We start from the raw sequence: 20953 nt of genomic DNA, 5'->3' as shown, positions 1-20953 counted from the left end.
GCTACAAATTACTCAACATAGCCAGAAGGAGACGTCCCTGGTATTTCATTCTTTAGCATCATTTATTTAAGAACGTGATTATTACACTCAGAATTTGAAGGCATCTGCTCTTTTCTTCTGTACCATAAGCCAACCAATCATAGTGTTTTGAATGAGATCTTTGTGTCTCTGGCCTCTCTCGACTGTATTATTTTATTGATGTTGCTGGCTGTTCTACCCAAGGTCTTGCTGTATCTGAGATTATGCTGTTGTATGGTGTTCTGTTCTTTGGCAAGGGGTAGTAGGAGGAGAGTATTAAAATTTACATTAATACTGCCTCTGGCTATAAACTGCCCAAGAGACAACGTAATTTTCTACTTCTTTCCCTTTATAGCACTCAATCTTTAGTAATAAATATTGGGGACAACTACGTAGTGATAAAATGCTGCAAACGTCTTTAATTATCATGGGAACCACTTGACAATCACCTCACATTTTTTTAAAAAGTGATTTATATAGTAAATGCATTATTGCTTAGATGTATTTCATGGAATTTCTCTTCAACGTGGGATATAGTCTGAAGTAATAAGAAGATTTTCATTGGCTCAATAAATTAATAACAGTTCATGGATTTATAGAATGCTGGAAGTAGATAGGATCTTATAGATCAGCCAAAGCAACATACACATTTTAAATATGAAAACACTGAAACTCGTTCAAGGGAGTTTTAATTATTATCTGCTTGGATCCTGGGATAGCAACAGCAAACCTGTCTGTGATTAGCTGTATAATTTAAACAATAATGGAATTACTTCCCAAAAGAACTCTTATTGTCTACTTTATTGATTTATTGCTATTTTTGCATTTAGTCCTAACAATCTTTTCTGTCTCTCTTTTTCAAATACAAGCAGTAAAATAATGGCAGGATGCATAAATGGAAGAACATCTTACCCTATACATTAGTAAAGTAATAGGCTCAAACTCAGAACCAGCAACATAGTATCTTTCTCCTTGATGACTGGAGGGTATTTGTTTGGCATGGGTGACAACAGAATTGTTTTTGAATGCAATGTGTTCTGGGCCTTTCAGAGGATATACCTTATGTACTTGTAGACTGCATTCTACCTTTTCACTTCCCAACCTCAAAGCCTATCAATTTACACTTGGAAGAATAAACACAAGAAGAAAATAGAGGAGAGGCATACAAAGCTGCTTTATAGACAACTCCATTAGATGGTCAGTAAATATAGGCCCCATTCAATAAAAAGAGAAGCTCAGAAAAGCACAATATTGAGATGCCAGTTTATCATGTGTCTATCAGAATCAGTACATCATCATACATAGCAATTCCAAGGGAGCTGTAGTTCCTGACTCACTAACGGGCAATGCAATAAACCTTTCCAGTTCTAGAGTGTAGCATGGTATAGTCTAGTGGAAAGACTATGGGTGAACAGCAAGCTGACTTTGCCACTTGCTGCCTGCATAACCTGGGGTGTGGTCACATGACTTCTCTGAGCCTTTGTTTCCTCATGTGTAAAATAAAGATAACAGTGGATGTCCTGCTAATCTCTTAGGGATGCTATGATGATTAACTGAGATTATATTTATGAAGGCTTGATACTGTATAAGCTCCACTCAAATGCATGGTATTACTATTTTTACATTTAGTGAATCTTTTACGAAATCTAATGTTCATCTCTGGGATGCTTTCTTAGACTCATTGTTTTGTATCATTTGTGCTTTTACAAAGAGAAAATCATAGCCTATGACTACAAGTAAAGTGACCTAGTAGAAACCAGAAGGTTTGTAGACCTTATACCAATGGTTTCCCAACTACCATTGGGGAATTCTAGTGGTAAGTGGATGAATGTTTTTTAATTTGATAGTAATATCCGTGTTTAAGAAAAGTACATAACCCGTACATCAAAATTATTATTTCACAGATTTATGGTTTGTTTTCTGTTTTCATACTAATAGGAAGTTTCCAATTTGAATAAATATATTTAAGTAATAATGGAATCTATTTAAAGAAAAATATTAAACAAATAATAGGGCAGGTAATATATGGACAGGCAAAAAATAATCATGAAGGAGATATTTATATGACTAAAATTGGGAAGCATTTCCAATGTTTTAGTCAGTCATCTGGTACAAGAAGTCATTCTAGTAGAACAAGAACAAAGACCAAAAAGAAAAAAGAAATCTAGCCCCACAATTTGGCTCCTTATTTAATAAAATAATAAAGCCATTTGTGATAGATGGGTCTTGACTTGCATCGAGATGGGATGGACTCCGCAGGGTTTGTCTGTCCATTTCCTGCCACCATCTACTTGAGTAGCTGTCTCCTGGCAGGATTCGAAAGTTTCCTGACACAGATGCTGTTTCTTTACAAGACAATAAAAACAAGTCGTAACAAAGCTCCCAGGGTTTTATTAGCTATTGCAATTTTATCAACATTTGTATGATGCCATGCTGTCAGAGTTCTTTTTAAATAATCGTTTTAGTTGCCATAGAGTTTACAGGGGTTTTGGGGCCAAAAGATAGTAGATTAAATAAATCAACAGATAACCATCCAGTTGAATGAGAAAATGCCTTCAATTGTAACATTTCCTAGCTCACTGAATCCACCAGTGAATAGATTAAAAGTCACCCAGTCCTGTCTTTCTCCTCCCCCCAGCTACATCCTAGAAAAGCAGCTATTCATCATTTTCTGAACAATTTCCAGAGAAAGAGACACCATCAGTTTCTTTGTGGCACTGTTCAGTGTTTCAGTAAATCTTCTGTATTTCTGGCAATTAAATTCTCTTCCAACATTCTGAGTAAAGGTAGAAGTCTTCTTCGTTTCCAAGAACATGCCCTTCTGGTGTGATAGAAGTATCATTGATGCATTAAAATTCCAAAGAATGAAATTTATTTATAAAATTGTGCCGTCAGACAAAAGAAACTCAAAACTATATGTTGAATGTGTTATATAGCTGAAACTTAATAGCAGACTAATTGAAGTCTTTGTCTTTTAAGAATTTGGGTAGTTAATATCCAGATATGTAACAATGCTACTCAACAAATCTGTCCCCATCTGAGAAGTTAGCTCCAGATTATTGAAATCTCTGAAGTCTTTCACTCTTTCTTTCCATAATTTATCTTATTGCACTAGGTTCTGATCTTGCCAGATTCTACTTACACAGAGATGGCTTCTAAGACAAGCTGTTTAAAGAATTGTGGTAAAATACACATAACACAAAATTTGCCATTTTAACCATTTTTAAGTGCATAGTTCAGGGACATTGAATACATTCGCATTGTTTTGCAGCATCACCACCATCCATCTCTCGAACTTTTTCATTTTCCCAGACTGAAACTCCATACCCATTAAATAATAACTCCTCATTTATGACAAGCTTTAAGAATCATTTAAAAGGTAGGGTAAAGAGCAATTTTAGAGAGGCACATTTAGCTCTCGTTCTTCCCAAAGCATTGATGTCTTTTTTCCCTGCTTGTTAAAAATCTTCCTCCAGCTTAATGAATGCAGCTAGCTGTTTGGTCTACACGGCCTCGTGCAGGAGACTCGGGCTCCCTCCCTGCCCTGGTGGAAGGGGGCTGCAAGACTGGAGGAACAGCTGCTTCACTGTTCCAAATTAGGAATATGGTGTATCTCAACACATCACAGTTGTTGTGCAAAGAACAGATGGGACCTGATCTCCCAGGAGATCCATCAGGGCCCTCGCCTTGAATGTTAAACAATGACCCACAGAGAGAAAGTGATTTGTTTTCTCCAGTTAATAATCCCTTGCACAGACTGGAGTCCTTCATGTGCAGGAACACATGAGCTAGTCTGAGGTTTCAGTGCTGGGACTTCCTGGCTCCTGTCCAGGGCTTTTGTCTGCTGAGACAGGCAGCATTTGGAGTTGTAACATGGCAAAGCTTCTCAACACACAGGGCTTTTCTCTGCTTTCCAAACACAGGTGAGGCAGATAGGCTTTCCATGAAGCTCTGATCTTTTCTGGGAAAAGGAAATGTCACTTCAAGTCAAAAAGAAAAATGTATTTGGAATCAAGAGGAATAATTGGTTTGTGCATCAAAAGGACAAATTCTGATCAATTGACAAATACATTAAAATTATTTGTAGGTGTTGGTCTAGATTGGTCTAAATTGGTATTGCTTTATAGAATATACATGGGTACTTAAAAGAGAAACTGTATCCCAAAGGATTTTTGGAAAGGCCAACATTACTCAAGAAAAGTAGGCTGGTGTCAGTGCCCCAGAAAGACACATTTGTACTTACATTCTTCTTGATATTACTCTCTCTTCCAAAAGCAGCACAATTACACAAGTCAAAAGCTTAGGAAATTTCTTTTCGTATTCCATGGTGCTAAACACAAAAATCTGGGAACCTTAGGTCATAGCTTCAGCTGATAACTGAGACCCAGAGGTGCAGGAGCTGAAAGCAGTACCAGAGTAATGTTTCACCCATTTGAGGCTAAGTGATTAGTGCATTGTACTCATGAAAGAAAGAATTCAGTTGGCTAATCCTGGAGGTGATTAAGGGTTTTCCTCTCTTCCAGGACCTCAGACTAACTGGTTGGAACTCATGTCGTGATCACTAGGAATGCACACTACCCCCAAATGAAAGACACTTCTCGGTCATCTCTCATGATGGTTTCTCTGCTTCCTCTCCATCTGGAAAGACTATGTTTCAGGGCCCCACAGGTCTCTACTTCCCAGTTTCTCAGTGGCAGCATCTTTCAGAGGAGCATATTTTTCTCCTCTAATTGAGTGTTTCATCTTTAGCCAAGGTCCTTTACTTAGGGTTCACGTAGGCCTTTTGAGAGCCCCAAAGCCAGTACAAAAAATTATTTTTCTTTGATTTTGTTCTTGTTTCCTTCAGAGTTATTTTTTGGAGGAATTTTTTTTAAGTTAAACATGCATTAAGATATTGGATCAGTCCTCTGTGCCACTAACTTGCATATAGGATAGCACAGGATACCTTGGTCATGGTCATTTTTATGCTTTGACCTTATTTTCTGTGTAATTAAATTAAATACATCCTTCTATTAGGATTATGTGTATCTGTATTTGTTTACATCCAGCCTAGCTTAAGTTAGAAAATGCTGAAGGAAAGAGCAATAAAAGTTCCTTCCATTGCAGAAAGTGCAAAAATCCAGTGCTTCTTGTGTACCAATTTTCTTGCCAGTGAAAGAATGAAGGTAACAAAGTTAAAGAATTATCTTTTGTGTTTTCCATTCAAAAAACACATCAGATGGTGTGGAAGTAGTTTGAGAACATTTGCTTTGATAAGACTTTAATTTCATCAAAACCTGGATTTGTTCTAGTTTTGCTTTGGAGCATCCTACTCAAGTATGTGTCTTATTGCCAAGACCCTCACACAATTGGAGTGACTGTGGTGGAGCCATGTTCTCTGGAAATGGTCAGACTTGTTTGTGGCTTAGAGCTGTGGGAGAAAGTGCATCATTTGTTCATGCAGCAAGTATATACTGAGCATCTACTAAGTTCTAGGCACTGTTCTGAGACCTGGACACAAAGCAGTGAACTGAACAAGGAAAATCTCTGCTTCTCTGTGTTCCAGAGGAGGGAGAAAGACAAACATAAAAAATAAGAAAATTATATAGTACGTTAAGAGGCAATTAAATGCTATGGAAAATAATAATTAGGGTATAGGAGTGAGGAGTGCCAGAAGAAAGGGATTGAAATTTGAAATAGTGTAGTCAGAATAAGCCTAATAGGAAAGGTAATATCTGAGCGAAGACTTAAAGGATGTGAGAGAGTAAGACAAGAAATTATATAGGGAAAAAGCCATTCCAGGCAGCGGGATTAGTACATGCAAAGGTCCTGAGGTGGTAGCATACCTACCATATTGCAAGAGCAGCATAGAGGCCAGTGTGGCCAAGCAACACAAAGAGAGTAAGGAGAAAGGTAGTAGGAGTCAGAGACTTAAGAGAATGGGCAGGAGATTGGATAGGGCCCTCGAGACAATAGTAAGGACTTCAGCTTTTACTCTGAGTGAAATGCTGAGCCAACCAATGGAAGGTTTTGAACAGAGGAGGCGTAAGGCTTAGCTTTTGTTTTACAAGGATAGGTATGGATACCATGTTGGGGTTAGGTAGTAGGGGACAAGGATAGAAGCAGGCAGACTAGTTGGAAAGTGTTGCATCGATCCAAGTGAGAAATGATAGAGGCACAGACCAGGGGGTAGCAATGGAGGTGGTGGGAAGAGAAATGACTGGATTCTAGACATACTGTGAAGGTAGAGCCAACAGGCATTCCTGACAGGCTGGATGTGGAGAGTGAGAGGAGGTGAGGAGTGGGACGTGACTCTCAGGCTTTGGGCTTGGGCAACTAGAAGGGGCAGAGTGGGCTTTAGGGTGAGGTTGTTAGGAGTTAGATTCGAACATGTTCAGTTTGAGATGTCAGTTTGACAGTAAGTGGAGATGCCCATGAGGCAGTTTCAATAAACCAGTCTAGATTTCAGCAAGGAGGTTGGAAATTTAAATTTGAGAAATGACAACATATATAGCATTTAAAGCCATGAAACAAGATGAGATGACCAAGGGAGTAAGTGAGAACAGAGAAGTTCAGGATCTGGGCCTTGGAGCGCTCCAAGGTCAGAAGGTCAGAGAAGAGAGGGTGAATGAGCAAGGGAGCAACCAGTGAGATGGAAGAAACCGGGAGAGTACAGTGTCCTGCAAGGCAAGATAGGAAAGTACCTCTAGGAGGAGGGAGTGACGTGCTGCATCCAGTGATAAGGTGGACAAGGATGACAAGGACCAAAAATTGTCCATTGGTTTTAGTAATGAGGTTGTCATTGGTGAGCACTCCAGAAACATGGACAGTATTTTTCCTAATATTTTAAAGCAGATCATGGGGATGACTGGTTGATGAAGGCCACATCCCTTGGCTCTGATGGCCCATTTTTCAGGGTGACAACTTTACTGAGTGAAACATGGGGAAGGGGTTGCACAGTGCATACAATTTGATCAGACCAAATTGGACAGGATTCTTTCTCCCACTCTTTCAATATCCTGTAGGACTTCTCAGGTCTGTGTTTGTGGAAATAGGGGAAAGGGAAAGAAGGAATGCCTTGAAGAAGAATAGACAGAGCTGCCAATCAATTCTGGTTGGGATTTCTCAAGCACTGTATTCTGGGAGGTGACTAAAGCTGGTTGATTAAACTTCAAACTATAAAGAAAGATGCCCTAGAAACCATTTCATTTGCATGCATTATTTGGGATCTCTTTCTTTTTTGCCCCAAGTCAGCCATTAATTTCTGCATGAAATAATGAGTCATAACACTAAGTAAAGATTATTTTTTACATCATGTATGTAAAAAGATCAGTAGTGGCAAAGAAGAAAATAAAATTGCATGCAAACATTTGTGCATTTTTTTTCTGGTGAAAGAAATATAAACTTTTCATCAAATGATCAAGTAAGAACTACTGATGTAGAGTACAGTGCCTTTTTAAAAAATGGGCTTTAGGAGCACAAGATTATATTACTGGTGCATTATTCTAGAAATTACTATTCATATTTGCCTTATTTCAGTGGCATGATGATAATTGTTTAATACCAACTGGCTCTATTTTGGAGAGGTGGGGCCTGATTGTAGCTATGGCTCATTTTTGTGGTGTAAATACTTCCATCATGGCCCATTGCAAACTACCAGTGTTCAGTCTTTTGGACTTATCGACAGAAGTCAGACAATTGACTCTTGGGACCCAGTGGAAACTAGCGCCAGCACACCACTACTTTATTTACCTGCAGACTAATCCTGCTTCTGCCTGAAATCAGAGAATTAAAAAGCAAACCAAACTTAGGAAAGGAAAATGGAAATGGAAAGTCTTATATACTATATATCATATAGTATATGATATATATTGTACATAATATACAAAATATCATATATAATTATATCAAATGTTACATAAATATGTCTTCAAGGCTAAAAGAAATGTCACAAAAATTTTTGGGAAAGAGGGCAGGACAGGAAACTAATGTTTGAATATGTGTTAACATGTGTGCCATATGCCCACATGTATTTAATTCTCACAACTCTGTAGCACAGGTACTATTAACCCTTTTCCTTTTGTTTACAGTTTTATTGAAGAATAATTAACATACATCACTGTATAAGTTTAAGGCATTCAGCACGATGATTTGATTTCCATATATTGTGAAATGATTACCACAATAGGTTCAATTAACATCCATCTTCTCATATAGACACAATAAAAAGAGAAAAAAAGGAGAAGAATTTCCTCCTTGAGATAAGAACTCTTAGGATTTACTCTCCTAATAACTTTCCTACATATCGTACAGCAGTATGAACTATAGTCATCATGCTGTACATTACATCGCTAGTACTTATTTATCTTATAACTGGAAGTTTGTACCTTTTGATCACCTTCCAGTTCCTCCTTTCCCCACCCTCTGCCTCTGGTAACCACAAGTCTGATCTCTTTTTCTGTGAGTTTGTTTTTTCATTCTTTTTAGAGTCCACATGTAAGTGAGCTCATACAGTAGTTGTCTTTCTCGGACTTCGTTCACTTAGCGTAATGCCTTCAAGGTCCATCCATGTTGTTGCAAATGGTAGGATTTCCTCATTTTTTTATGGCTGAATAATATTCGGTTGTATATATATTTATACCACAGCTTTTTTATCCATTCATCCATCCACGGACACTTAGGTTGTTTCTGTGTCTTGAGTATTGTGAATAATGCTGCCATGAACGTGGGGTGCAGATGTCTTTTCAACTTAGCGTTTTCATTTCCTTTGGATATATTCCCAGAAGTGGAATTGCTGGATCATATCGTAGTTCTATTTTTTATTTTTTTGAGGATCCTCCATACTGTTTCCCCTGGTGGCTGTACTATTAATTGTTATTTTTAAATAAGTACAGGTTCAGAGAGGATAATTCATTAGACCAGGATCACGCAGACTATATTAGAGCCAAGACTTGAACCCAGATCTATCCGACTACCAAATCCGTGCTCTCTCCCCTAAAACAGTGTCTGGAAGATCCCGAATATTGTCCGTGAATTAGTAGGATAAATTCTGATGTGTTAATCACCACGTCAGGGTCATAATACTAGTACGTTAATTAGCTCTTATACATTAAACTAAATTATTAAATGAAAAAAATGATTTTGATGATCTAAATTTTGTAGCATATTTTATTGTCCTTGGATTATACATATTCTCCAAAATTACAAAATCCTTTATCAGTACTGTAGTAGAGTCACCCATTTACTGTAATTTGTTTCCAGGAACACTACTCAAAAGAGAAAGAAGACACTATAGTTTGTGTCCTTTCTAACAATGCCTGATTTTGCATTGCTCTCAAGGCTACTACATGTACATTGAGGCCTCACACATGGTGTGTGGACAGAAAGCACAACTCGTGTCCTGGTCTCTGCGAGGAGTCACTGGAAAACACTGCTTGACGTTTTTCTACCACATGTATGGAGCAGGGACTGGCCTGCTGAGCGTTTATTTGAAAAAGGAAGGTGACAGTGGAGAGTCCCTCTTATGGAGAAGAAGAGGTGAGCAGAGCATTTCCTGGCTACGAGCGCTGGTTGAATACAGCTGTGACAGGCAACACCAGGTAAGACAAAAGAGCTAAGAATCAAGCGATGGAGATCGTTCCTATAAGCTTCTGAAGTTTTTCGTTTTTTTTGCTACCAGAGAGAATGTTTTGTTCTTTTCCAGGGTCATAGATAAAGGCAGTACTTGTTTAAGAGTAAACATAATTAGTCTATATTGATTAAATCTAAGCAGGGAATGGGAAATTAGGCAGAGAGAAAAAGCTTTGGGTATTTATGCGTAAAGTGATTTTTGCAATTCAGTGATGAAAGTGTATCTATTTTTGTCTTGGTACATTATGAGTGTCAAGTATATTCTATGTGTCCTGCAGATCTCCAAAACAGAGTCTCCCTTTCTTCTAAACATGGTTGTTGCAGCTGTGTCTTTCACTCATCATTACTCACATGCAAGGGCTTTTGTATAAGACCCTATTTAACAGAGTATATGGTCCAGAGTGAATTTTTAAGCCTCTGGCTGCATTGATGTGGAAGAAACTGAGTCTTGATCCTAAGGCCTGGGTCTTCCCTTGAGTCCTCTCATGTGCTGTAGAGACCTCCATCCTACAGGGTCCCGATTATCAGGGAGTCTGAGCAGCCATAGGAAAGAGCCGTTTAAATTCCAGTTGGTGAGACTGAGCAGCCAATCTAGTCTAAAGATCAGCAGCAGCCTCTTGACAGCCACCGACTTCACCTGCCTGCCATGAGCCCATGCTCCAGAAAGCTCTGAGGAGATAACCTTCAGACCCCTGATTGTTTCTGAAATTGTTCTCTAGAATTCTCAGGTGTGACCTTCAAGTAAAAGCCCCACTTCTTCCTCATGCTTGCATCTGGCTGATGAACCCCCTGGACCAGCACCACTCGGCTTTAACCACTGGCTGCTTGGTCTAAGCCCAAATCTTCCTGGGAGGAGGTATCCAAAATAAGACTTGATTTGACACCACCCCACAACCAAAATTAATTTTCTACAGATCTAAATGGGAAGGGATTGCAGAAGCTTAGGTGGCCAGGTGGCAGTGCCGTCTAGGGTGCTGCATGGGTAAGGAACAAATTACAGAGGGAAGATTTCCTTTTATCCAGGAATGGCCCATTGTCTCAGCATGGATAAAGCTGTCTAGAAATTTAGTAAAGAATGACAGATACCCCCAGGAATGATTCTGTTAGTGATTTAATGTCTGTTTACAGAAGGAGAGTGGATCACTTAGGAACTTACTAGTATAATTGATCATCATTCAGAGGGGTTGGATTAATTTTGTTAAGCTCTTAGGGAACTCATACTGATACCCTATTCAAATGTTCTCAAAGTGTAGTCCTGAGACCAACAGCAACACCCAAAATGCAAATTCACCTGAAATGAAATTTACCTGAAATGCACATTCTCAGACCCAGCCTCAGAACTACTGAACTGGAAACTCTCGGGGTGGGGCCCAGCAATCTGTGTTTTAATAAGCCCTCCTGGTGATTCTGATGCACCCTAAAGATGGAGAATCTCTGTTCTAGACTAAATGAATCTAAGTCTCTCTGGTAAGGCCTGAGCATTGATGTTTTTTAAAACCCCTAAATGATACTGATGCCCAGATTTCTAGGATCTGAGTTTTGGGGAACAGGTGACTTCTCAGCATCTAAGTCCAGGGGGTTGGGTATCTGGCCTTGCATGTACAGGCATACCTCATTTTATTGCACTTCGCTTTATTGTACTTCGCAGATATTGCGTCTTTTTACAAATTGAAGGTTTGTGGCAACCCTGCATCAAGCACCATTGTTCCGACAGCAGTTGCTCACTTCAAGTCTCTGTATCACATTTTGGTAATTCTTGCAATATTTCAAACGTTTCCATTATTGTATTTGTTATGATGAGCTGTGATCAGAGCTTTGATGTTACTGTTGTAACTGTTTTGAGGTGCCACAAATTGCAAAACTCCATTTCAGACAGCGAGCTTAATAAATGTGTGTTCTGATTGCCCTGTTAACAAGCTGTTCCCCCATCTCTCTCCCTCTCCTCGGGGCCCCCTATTCCCTGAGACACAGAAGTATTGAAAATAGGCCAATTGGTAATCCTACAATGGCCTCTAAGTGTTCAGGTGAAAGGAAGAATCACGTCTCTCACTTTAAATCAAAAGCTAGAAATGATTAAGCTTGGTGAGGAAGGCGTGTTGAAAGCCACGATAGGCAGAAGGCTAGGCCTCTTGTGCCAAACAGTTAGCCAAGTTGTGAATGCAAAAGGGAAGTTTTTGAAGGAAATTAAAAGTGCTACTCCAGTGAACACACAAATGACAAGAAAGCAAAATAGCCTTATTGCTCATATGGAGAAAGTTCCAGTGGTCTGGATAGATCAAACCAGCTGCAACATTTCCTTAAGCCAAAAGTTAATCCAGAGCAAGGCCATAATTCTTCAATTCTGTGAAGGCTGAGAGAGGTGAGGAAGCTTCAGAAGAAAAATTGGAAGCTAGCGGAGGTTGGTTCATGAGGTTTAAGGAGAGAAGTTATCTCAACAACAAAAGTGCCAGGTGAAGCAGCAAGTCCTGATGGAGAAGCTGCAGCAAGTTATCCAGATCTAGCTAAGATAATTAATGAAAGTGACTACACTAAACAACAGATTTTTAATGTAGATGAAATAGCCTTATAATGGTAGAAGATGCCAGCTAGGACTTTCATAGCTAGAGAGAAGTCAATGCCTGGCTTCAAACTTCAAAGGACAGGTTGACTTTCTTGTTAGGGGCTAATGCAACTGATGACTTTAAGCTGAAGCCAATGCTCATTTACCACTCCAAAAATCCTAGGACCTTTAAGAAGTATGCTAAATCTACTCTGCCGATGCTCCATAAATGGAACAATAAAGCCTGGATGACAGCACGTCTGTTTACAGCGTGGTTTCCTCACTATTTTAAGCCCACTGTTGAGTCCTACTGCTCAGAAGAAAAGATTTATTTCAAAATATTACTGCTCATTGACAAGGCACCTGGTAACCCAAGAGCTCTGATGGAGATGTGCAATGAGATTAATGTTGTTTTCATGCCTGCTAACACAATATCCATTCTGCAGCTCATGGATCAAGGAGTCATTTTGACTTTCAAGTCTTATTATTTAAGAAATACATTCTGTAGGCTACAGCTGCTGTAGATAGTTATTCCTTTGATGGATATGGGCAAAGTAAATTGAAAACCTCCTAGAAAGGTTTCACCATTCTAGATGCTGTTAAGAACATCATGATTCATGGGAAGAGGTCAAAATATCAACATTAACAGGAGTTTGGAAGAAGTTGATTCCAACCCTCATGGATGACTTTCATGGGTTCAAGACTTTGGTGGAAAAGCTAACTGCAGATATGGTAGAAATAGCAAGAGAACTAAAATTAGAAGTGGAGCCTAAATTGCTGCAATTTCATGATAAAACTTTAACAGATGAGGAGTTGCTTCTTATGGATGAGCCAAAACACAGTAGTTTCTTGAAATGGATTCTACTCCTAGTGAAGATTGTTGAAATGACACCAAATGATTTAGAATATGATGTAAACTTAGTTGATAAAAGCAGCGGCAGGGTTTGAGATGATTGACTCCAATTTTAAAAGAAGTTCTACTCTGGGTAAAATGCTGTCAAACAGCATTGCATGCTACAGAGAAATCGTTTGTGAAAGGAAGAGTCAATCAATGCAGGAAACTGCATTGTTGTCTTATTTTAAGAAATTGCCACAGCTACCCCAATCTTCAGCAACCACCACCCTGATCAATCAGCAGCCATCAACATCGAGGCAAGACGCTCCACCAGCAAAAAGATTATGACTCGCAAAAGGCTCAGATGATGGTTAGATTTTTAGCCATAAAGTGTTTTTTAATTAAGTTATGTACGTTGTTTTTTAAGACATAATGCTACTGCACACTTAATAGACTACAGTATAGTGTAAATTTCACTTTTATATGCACTGGGAAACCCAAAAATTCATGTGACTCTCTTTGTTGCAGTAGTCTGGAACTAAACCCGCAATATCTTGGAGGTATGCCTGGGTGGCTGGTGGTTTGAAATGTTTTTCAAGCACAAAGTAGTTCATCTGGGGTGGCATCTTGGGGTGTTCAAGTTCAAAGGGTGCAGAATGGCCTGAGAAATTTTTAGCTCACAATGTGGAAAGACTCCAGACCATTCCCTTTGGCTTCGAGTAGAACAGATATGAATCTGCCATGAGAAAGTTTCTTCTGGGTTCAGTGAGTCCCTGAGGAATCCTAAATGACTGTCTGGAGACCGGGCTGAACTACTTTCTCCAAAACATCCTAGTGTCTAATAAAACACAGATACGCCCATGTGCAAATAGATTGGCCATCTTCTACATGCTAGGCACTTACATTGCTAAGAGCTGTACCTAAATTCTTCCAATTGATCTCATAGCTCCTCTTTACAGATGGGGAAAACTAAATGTCTAGCTGGTAAATGTCAGGGTGATAATTCAATCCCAGATCTGACTGTTTCCAAAGATTGGATCCCTAAGCCACTGTTCTACACTCCCTCCTACCATAGAAGTCCCCAAATACACTCATTCCTCTGGTATCACGAGCACTAGGTGATCTTGGAGAAATCTCATCCTCTCCGAGATTTTATACATTTTCAAAATGGGGCAATAATTCCTGCCATGCTGACATCACCAGAGTTAGAGTGAGGGTCAAATGAGATTATGCTTATGAAAGGATTTTATGAACTTTAAAGTACCAAAATATAAAAAGATGTTATTGCTTCTATATTCCCTTCCGGATCTCTCTGGTCTCTCATTCATACCATGTCAGACCTGGTATTCTCAATAGCTACATCAGGCATCCAGACTGAGCTCCTGTAGTATGAGGTCAAAATATCTCATTTTAATAAATATTTATTGATCACTTGCTATTCTAAGTGCTAGGGATCCTGCAATGAGCATAACATATAAAGTTCCTACTCTTTTGGAGTTTACATTCTAGTGGAGGAGAGGTAGAAAATGTAAACCAGAAATATATAGTATAGCATCAGGCAATAATTAGTGTATGAAAAAGAACAAGTCAAGCTGATCAGGTAATGAGGTCAAAGAAATATCAGGGCATCATCATGAAAGGCTTTCAACGATGTGGTAGACTTTGAAATTTATTCCAAAAGCAAAGAGAAACGATCAAATGGCTTTAAGGTAATATGATCTGATTTACATTTTAAAACAATCGCTCCAGCGACTGCCTGGAGAGTAGACAGTAGGGCAGCAAGGAGACTTTGGGGGTTACTGCAGTAATCCTGGCAAGAGGAGTGGTGGCTCAGGCTATGCGGCCGAGGCGAGAGTCATCAGAAGCCCACAGAACTTCCTTATGGGTGGAATGTGGGGTTTGAGAGAAAGAGAGGGGTCAAGATGATTCCAAAGTTTTGGGCCTGAGCAACTGCTGGAATGGAGTTGCCAGTTATCGAGGTGAGGAAGACTTTAGGTGGAGCAGATCTGGAGGAATGAGGACAGTGTGTGCAGGAGGAAAATTAACAGGTGGATTTTGTTTGGGCTTGCTAATTTTTTGATGTCTACTAGACATCCAAGTGGGCCTGTCAAGTGAACAGCAGATGAGACTGGAGTTCAGGGAAAAGAACAGAGCTAGAGAAGTAAATGTGTACATCATCAGTGGGGGTGGGCAGGTGTGGATGATTTTTAGAATGCTATACTACTGTTGCCATTTGAAACATCCTACACGGGAAATATGTGAGTGGCCTCCTGATGACATTCCAATCATCAGATTATCCTTGTAGAAGAAATGCACCAAGTGGCAAAGTTTTAATCACGCTCCTTCTTAAGGGATTGATTAAAGTACTAAGCAGAACCTGACTCACGATTGATCAAAAACACAAAATGATTTTATTTCCGTTGGGTTCTTTGCTTACCTTTCCTCTGCTCTCAGGTATTTTCCTCCCTGGTTTCTTATATTTTGATGCCATTGAAACAAAGAGTTAGACAGATTCTTAGCTCACTGAAATATTTGCATCATTCATTTTGTTCATTATACTGTCTAACATTTACTAGGGATTATTATGTGCTGGGTACTTAGCTAAGACCAGCTCTCTGAATTTTCTTGCTCATGATGCCCTTAGTCTCAGTGGATTTTTCCTGGTGCCCCCAGACCAAAAGAAATACTGAACAGTTCCATTTATTAAGTAGATGGGTCCAAACAGCTTAATAAGTATTTATGTCCTAATGACTTAGTAGCCATTTGAAAAAATAATACACTTAAATTGAAAGAAAAAATAACATTTTTATCTAATTCTTAAACAACCACAATTTACTAATAGAATGTGTATCTGTAATACAAGGGGAAAATCATAATGCTATAGAATGGTTATCATTCAGGTATTAAGGAAATTCAAAGGAGAAAGTTGTATGAAATCAAGTGTTTGGCCCAACCACAAACTATTCAGAATATAATTCCATCAGGGCCAATCTATTATGCTTCTATTGCAGACTTGGAGGCCAAAAAATAGATTGTATTGTCCACAAAACCAAAATGCTTTATTAACTGCACTCATATATCCTCCTATCTAGATGCATTAGGACGGTTATTTTTCTCTTCTTGCTACTTATTTGGATTCTTGTTTAGGATTGTGTCCTTTGAATTTTTATTAAGGTTTTTTTTTGCCACATTTCTGTCATTAAAGCTTCTCTGAGTCATTAATTTCAAGATAGTTTCATATGCTTATTAATTATCCAGTTTATGTTCTTCGCTTTAATTTAAATCGTAAACTAGTCCAATGGGGAGTCATTTGCTCATAAAATGAGTAGAGCAAATGTGTTTTCTGGACAATTTTCATTACCCACAAGCCTCCCTGGAGTATTCAGTCGTTTATTAACCAGTATTGGGGCAGCCTTGGAGCTGGGAATGTAATCTGTTTTCCCTAGAACCTGAATATTTGGTAGTTGTTTTCTTCTCACAATCTAAAGTCGTGAAACTGGTTCCCTCTTCTTCCTGGCCTGTGTCTTGGATGTTATGGTATTTAATACGATAAGTGAGCCATTGTCTTTTTGGTAAATTTAATTATTATGCTTTGCTGTTCATACATGGGTCTCATCAGTCATAGTAAATTCTTCCACCTAGTACCAGTATCAAAGGCAGATTTATGGAGAACCTAAGGAAGCTTAAGCTTCTGGGCCCATCACTTTCGTAGGCCCTATGAGTGCTGGGAGTAGAATGTTCTAGGTAGGGAGGGGAAAACAGGTTGCCACCTCTAGGAAGCATCTCTAGCTGAGCATTTCTGTGCAATTGCCTAAAGAGATCTCAGAAGAAGGGGGCCTGAGTGTCCAAGGCTCTAGTAATTTGTTGTGAATTTTCTTTAAATTCCAAATAAGTATTCTCTTTTGTAACTAAATTTGAATTTATGATTTTGTATTCGTTTCCTTAAAAGGGGCCCCAAGAGCGATCTAAACTTCTAGACCCACACAGTTTGGATTTGCCCCTGACCAGCTTTGTTTTATCAGAATGACTCTATTTCTAAATTCAAACTTCATTATTTTTCAGATAATTTTTGAAGCCATTCGGGGAGTGTCAATAAGAAGTGATATTGCCATTGATGATATTAAATTTCAAGCAGGACCCTGTGCAGGTAACAACATTTTTCCTGATTATATAAACTTGATGGAAAAGGGATTTTGCAATAGTCTCAAATCATAAGAATGCAAATTACACATTTTTATACACTAAAAATAGAGAAAACAATTATTGTCTATTTGTCTTTCCTGACAGAAATGGAAGATATAACTCAGCAATCATCAGGGTATTCTGAGGATTTAAATGAAATTGAGTATTAAAACGTGATCTGGATTGGATTAACTAAACAAAAGCCATACCTCTCTTCAATCAAAATGAAAAGAAAACAAATGAATACTGGACAGTCTTAACCATTTCATAAGTTATAAAATGACTTCAAGCACTCTTTCCATTACTTTTGCAAAAAATACTGACTCAGGGCTTTTTTTTTTTTTTCTTTTTGCATATGACAACTGTTACTAGACGTACAGGCTGCTAGTTTTGCATAGATCATTCATCTTAATTTTGGTACCAGTTAAAAATACAAATGTACTATATTGTAGTCATTTGAAGTAGGCAAATAGACGGCACAATCAAAATGAGATGTGCTCACTTAAATCTGCATTCAGTGAATGTATTGGGAGGAGAATAGGTCTTGTGGGTTTCCTTTTGAAATTCAAGTATCGTAAGTATTTTTAAAGTAATAATGTGAGGTGTCATTCTGCAGAATGAATGCAGTTTTTCATGGTAACAAGTTAGTCTAAGAAAATGAAGTCTTTATTTTCTGTATTTTATTCCTAGAAATGGAGTATTAATTTTTAAATATTTTTACCATATGTGATAACAAAGGATCATTCATGAATGTCCCAGGGTATGTCAGTATTAATTAATGCTGTATTACAAGACAATGCTACCTTCTTTTTTCTTCTTTGAACTACTTTTGAAAGTCACTATAAACACATGGATATAAATTGCACTCTTTTTTTGTACAGCAAGCTTGAAAATGTTTATGTACACACACCCAAAAATTTTTAGAATGTGTTAAAGAATTTTACTGATTTTTATAATAAATGTTTTGGTAAGGTTTTGAGTAATACGAATTCAAGCAGATATACTAAACTACTGCTTTTTATTTACATGTTTAGAAAATTGTATATACATGTTTGTATACCCAAACAGCTGTTATGAAATTATAAGATTACCTAATAAAAGGTAATTTGAAAATCTTTTCGCTGACAGTTAACTCATTTCTACATTATTTCTCTTTGTCAGAATATCTTCACTACATAACTGCAGATTATAATTTGAATCTCTGCTCCGCTACAACTGAATACTTCTTAAGCCTTTTATTAGTGACTATGTAAGCACTGCATACATTGATGCAGTAATTAATTTTTTTTTTCAGGGAGATTATCCCTGAGCTAACATCCACTGCCAATCCTCCTCTTTTTTTGCTGAGGAAGATTGGCCATGAGCTAACATCCATGCCCATCTTCCTCTACTTTATATGTGGGACACCTACCACAGCATGGCTTGCCAAGCGGTGCATAGGTCCGCACCTGGGATCTGAACTGATGAACCCCGGGCCGCCAAAGCAGAGCACACAAACTTAACCGCTGTGCCACCAGGCCGGCCCCTGCAGTAATTAATTTTTAAAGAGTGTTTTATTTCATATAAACAATCTAAATTTTTCCTCAAATTTTATATTATTAGAATTTAAATTCTGTGAGGATAAGGATTCTTGCCTGTTTTGTTTACTTTGCTAGTCTCAGTACTCAGAAAAAATATCTGGTATATATTAGGTGCTCAACAAAGAAATACTTGTTGAATGAATGAATGAATTTAACCCTCCCAACATCCTCCAAGATGGAGATATTATCTCTTTTTACAGATAGGGAAAATGAGGCTCAGAAGAGTGAAAAAATTCTTAAGATTCCACAGCTGTTTTTTTATTTTATAGTCCGGGTCTGTCTGCCCCAAAGCCCATACCACTCACTGCTTTGTGTGGCCAAAATCCATTGTTCTCATGGAGTTGGGAGGTTTTCCCACCAAGAATGTCAGAACCCATAAATTAATCTGTAAAGAGCATTACACTTCCCTGAACACCACATTCTTTAGAAAACAAAAAACACTCAACTATACAAAATAAACATCTGAGGTTTATGGGGAAAATAGACTTTTATAGAAAGCAAAATTTTGTGAATCAAATCCTTTCTACTCAATGATTAATTACTCAGAGTGGGGAAATCCCTAGATGGAGTTGGGACATTGGGAAGGAAGATTTCAAGATGATGACCAATTCACCAGCATGCTAGACATGATAATCTCCTGACAGTATTATCCCTGTCCAGAGCTTAGTTATATTTGCTGAATAAAGAAATGAAGATTGTATCTCCAGGACCTAACACAGTATCTGGTACATAGTCAAGGGTTTATACCTCGTGGTGAATGAATGAAGTAATTCACCAGCCTCCTTGCTTATGGATTGCATAAATCCATGTTAATAATCATAGTGAACATTTATTGAATACTTACTATTTTCAGACATTGCTCAAAGAGATTTATATGAATTTTCTTATTTAATCCTGATAATAACCCATGAAGTAGATCTAATGATATTTCCCTTTTATAAATAAAGAAACTGAATCTCTCCAAGTTCAGGGGCTAGTATAGGGCTTGGGTTTGAACCTGGTCTGTTTCGCTGACAAACCTGTGTTCTAATCCTTATACGACTGCCTCCTGCACCTGCCTGCTCGCCTACCAACTCCACCCCCAATACCAGTTTAAACTCTGCCAAAGGTTCCAAGTTTCCCTCCCTCGAGAGGATTTATTGGCTATCAAAATTGCCCCAAAGTTTGCCAAACCAGAACGACTACTTGGGACACCAGCTTTGGGAACTGAGGGGGCGAAAGGTGGGGGTTTGGGGCTAGTTATTGACTTAGGGCAGAAAGGAAGGAGGTAATGATTACCACTTGTTGCTAAGACACACTCTAAAGTTCATAGAAGAGAGGAGGTGGAAGGGGAGAGAGCGGATTAATTTACCCTCCCTCAATTATACTCCTTTGGCAAGATGTGCTGTTTGGATGCTTCTTTTCCTTTTCCAGGTTGCCCTTGGCATTCATTTAAACTGTACTTCACCTGGATGAAATATGGAAGGATAGTAAGCACCATACAGTTTTCTCAAGTTTAGAAATGCCCTAGGGGAAGGCACGCTAATAGCGACTGCTTCACAACTTAAACCCAGTGTTTGCATTTATTCCAGTTCTTACCTAACCACACAAGTGCTTCAGATAGAAACTACTTTTCACACAAATTGCCTTCTCTCCTATAATTTGCTGTCTAAGTTGGAGATTATTTATGGATAGAGGGGAGTGAAGGACAGGATACCAAGAAAATAGTGGCTCTGATGCAAGGTCTGGTTTAATATGGAAGAAGAAAAACTTCAGCAAAGATTTGTTGAGAAATCTATGCTCCAGCCATTCTACCAAGCATGGAGGTTACAAAGATGCTCATGTACTGGTGAGGAAAACAGAGATCTAAACCGGTCAGGCCCATTCAGAGTGCTAAGTACCATGAGGTGAGATGTCCAGGGTGCTCTCGGAGGGCCGGGGAGGGGCGTCTGACCAGGGAGGCTGTGGTCTGGGCGGAGCAGTGAGAACCAACAGACACCTATTAGTGTTCCAGGTGCCCAGATGGATGTCTTCTGTCACTCTCTGAGGGCCATGACATGGGCTCTTTGACTTCTTATTTCCATGCAGGGGACATGTTTTCCCATGTGATTTAACCAGAACTGGGGAAAAAAAATGTTTTCATAACGGATCATTCTTATGTTGCATTTTCAACATATGGATTACTAGAACGAGGTGCTACAGTGTAGCGAT

General features: G+C 38.7%; 1 protein-coding gene across 2 annotated transcripts in view; it reads left to right on the top strand.

Annotated features, from left to right (window-relative positions):
• Positions 1-18300, top strand: part of MAMDC2 (MAM domain containing 2) — a 148473-nt gene extending 130173 nt beyond the window's left edge. For both annotated transcript variants that reach the window (XR_011497505.1, XM_014845994.3), the window contains exons 12-14: positions 9337-9596; positions 17064-17148; positions 17289-18300. Coding sequence is in view for 1 of the 2 variants with exons in the window: in XM_014845994.3 (XP_014701480.1) it covers positions 9337-9596; positions 17064-17148; positions 17289-17353 (410 nt within the window). In the remaining variant the exon portion in view is untranslated. The remainder of the gene's footprint in view (positions 1-9336; positions 9597-17063; positions 17149-17288) is intronic.
• The last annotated feature ends 2653 nt before the right edge of the window (positions 18301-20953 follow it).

This window comes from Equus asinus, chromosome 23 (genome assembly GCF_041296235.1).
Source record: "Equus asinus isolate D_3611 breed Donkey chromosome 23, EquAss-T2T_v2, whole genome shotgun sequence".
In the NCBI taxonomy this organism is placed as follows: Eukaryota; Metazoa; Chordata; class Mammalia; order Perissodactyla; family Equidae; genus Equus; species Equus asinus.
This window is presented reverse-complemented; position numbering and strand designations above follow the sequence as displayed.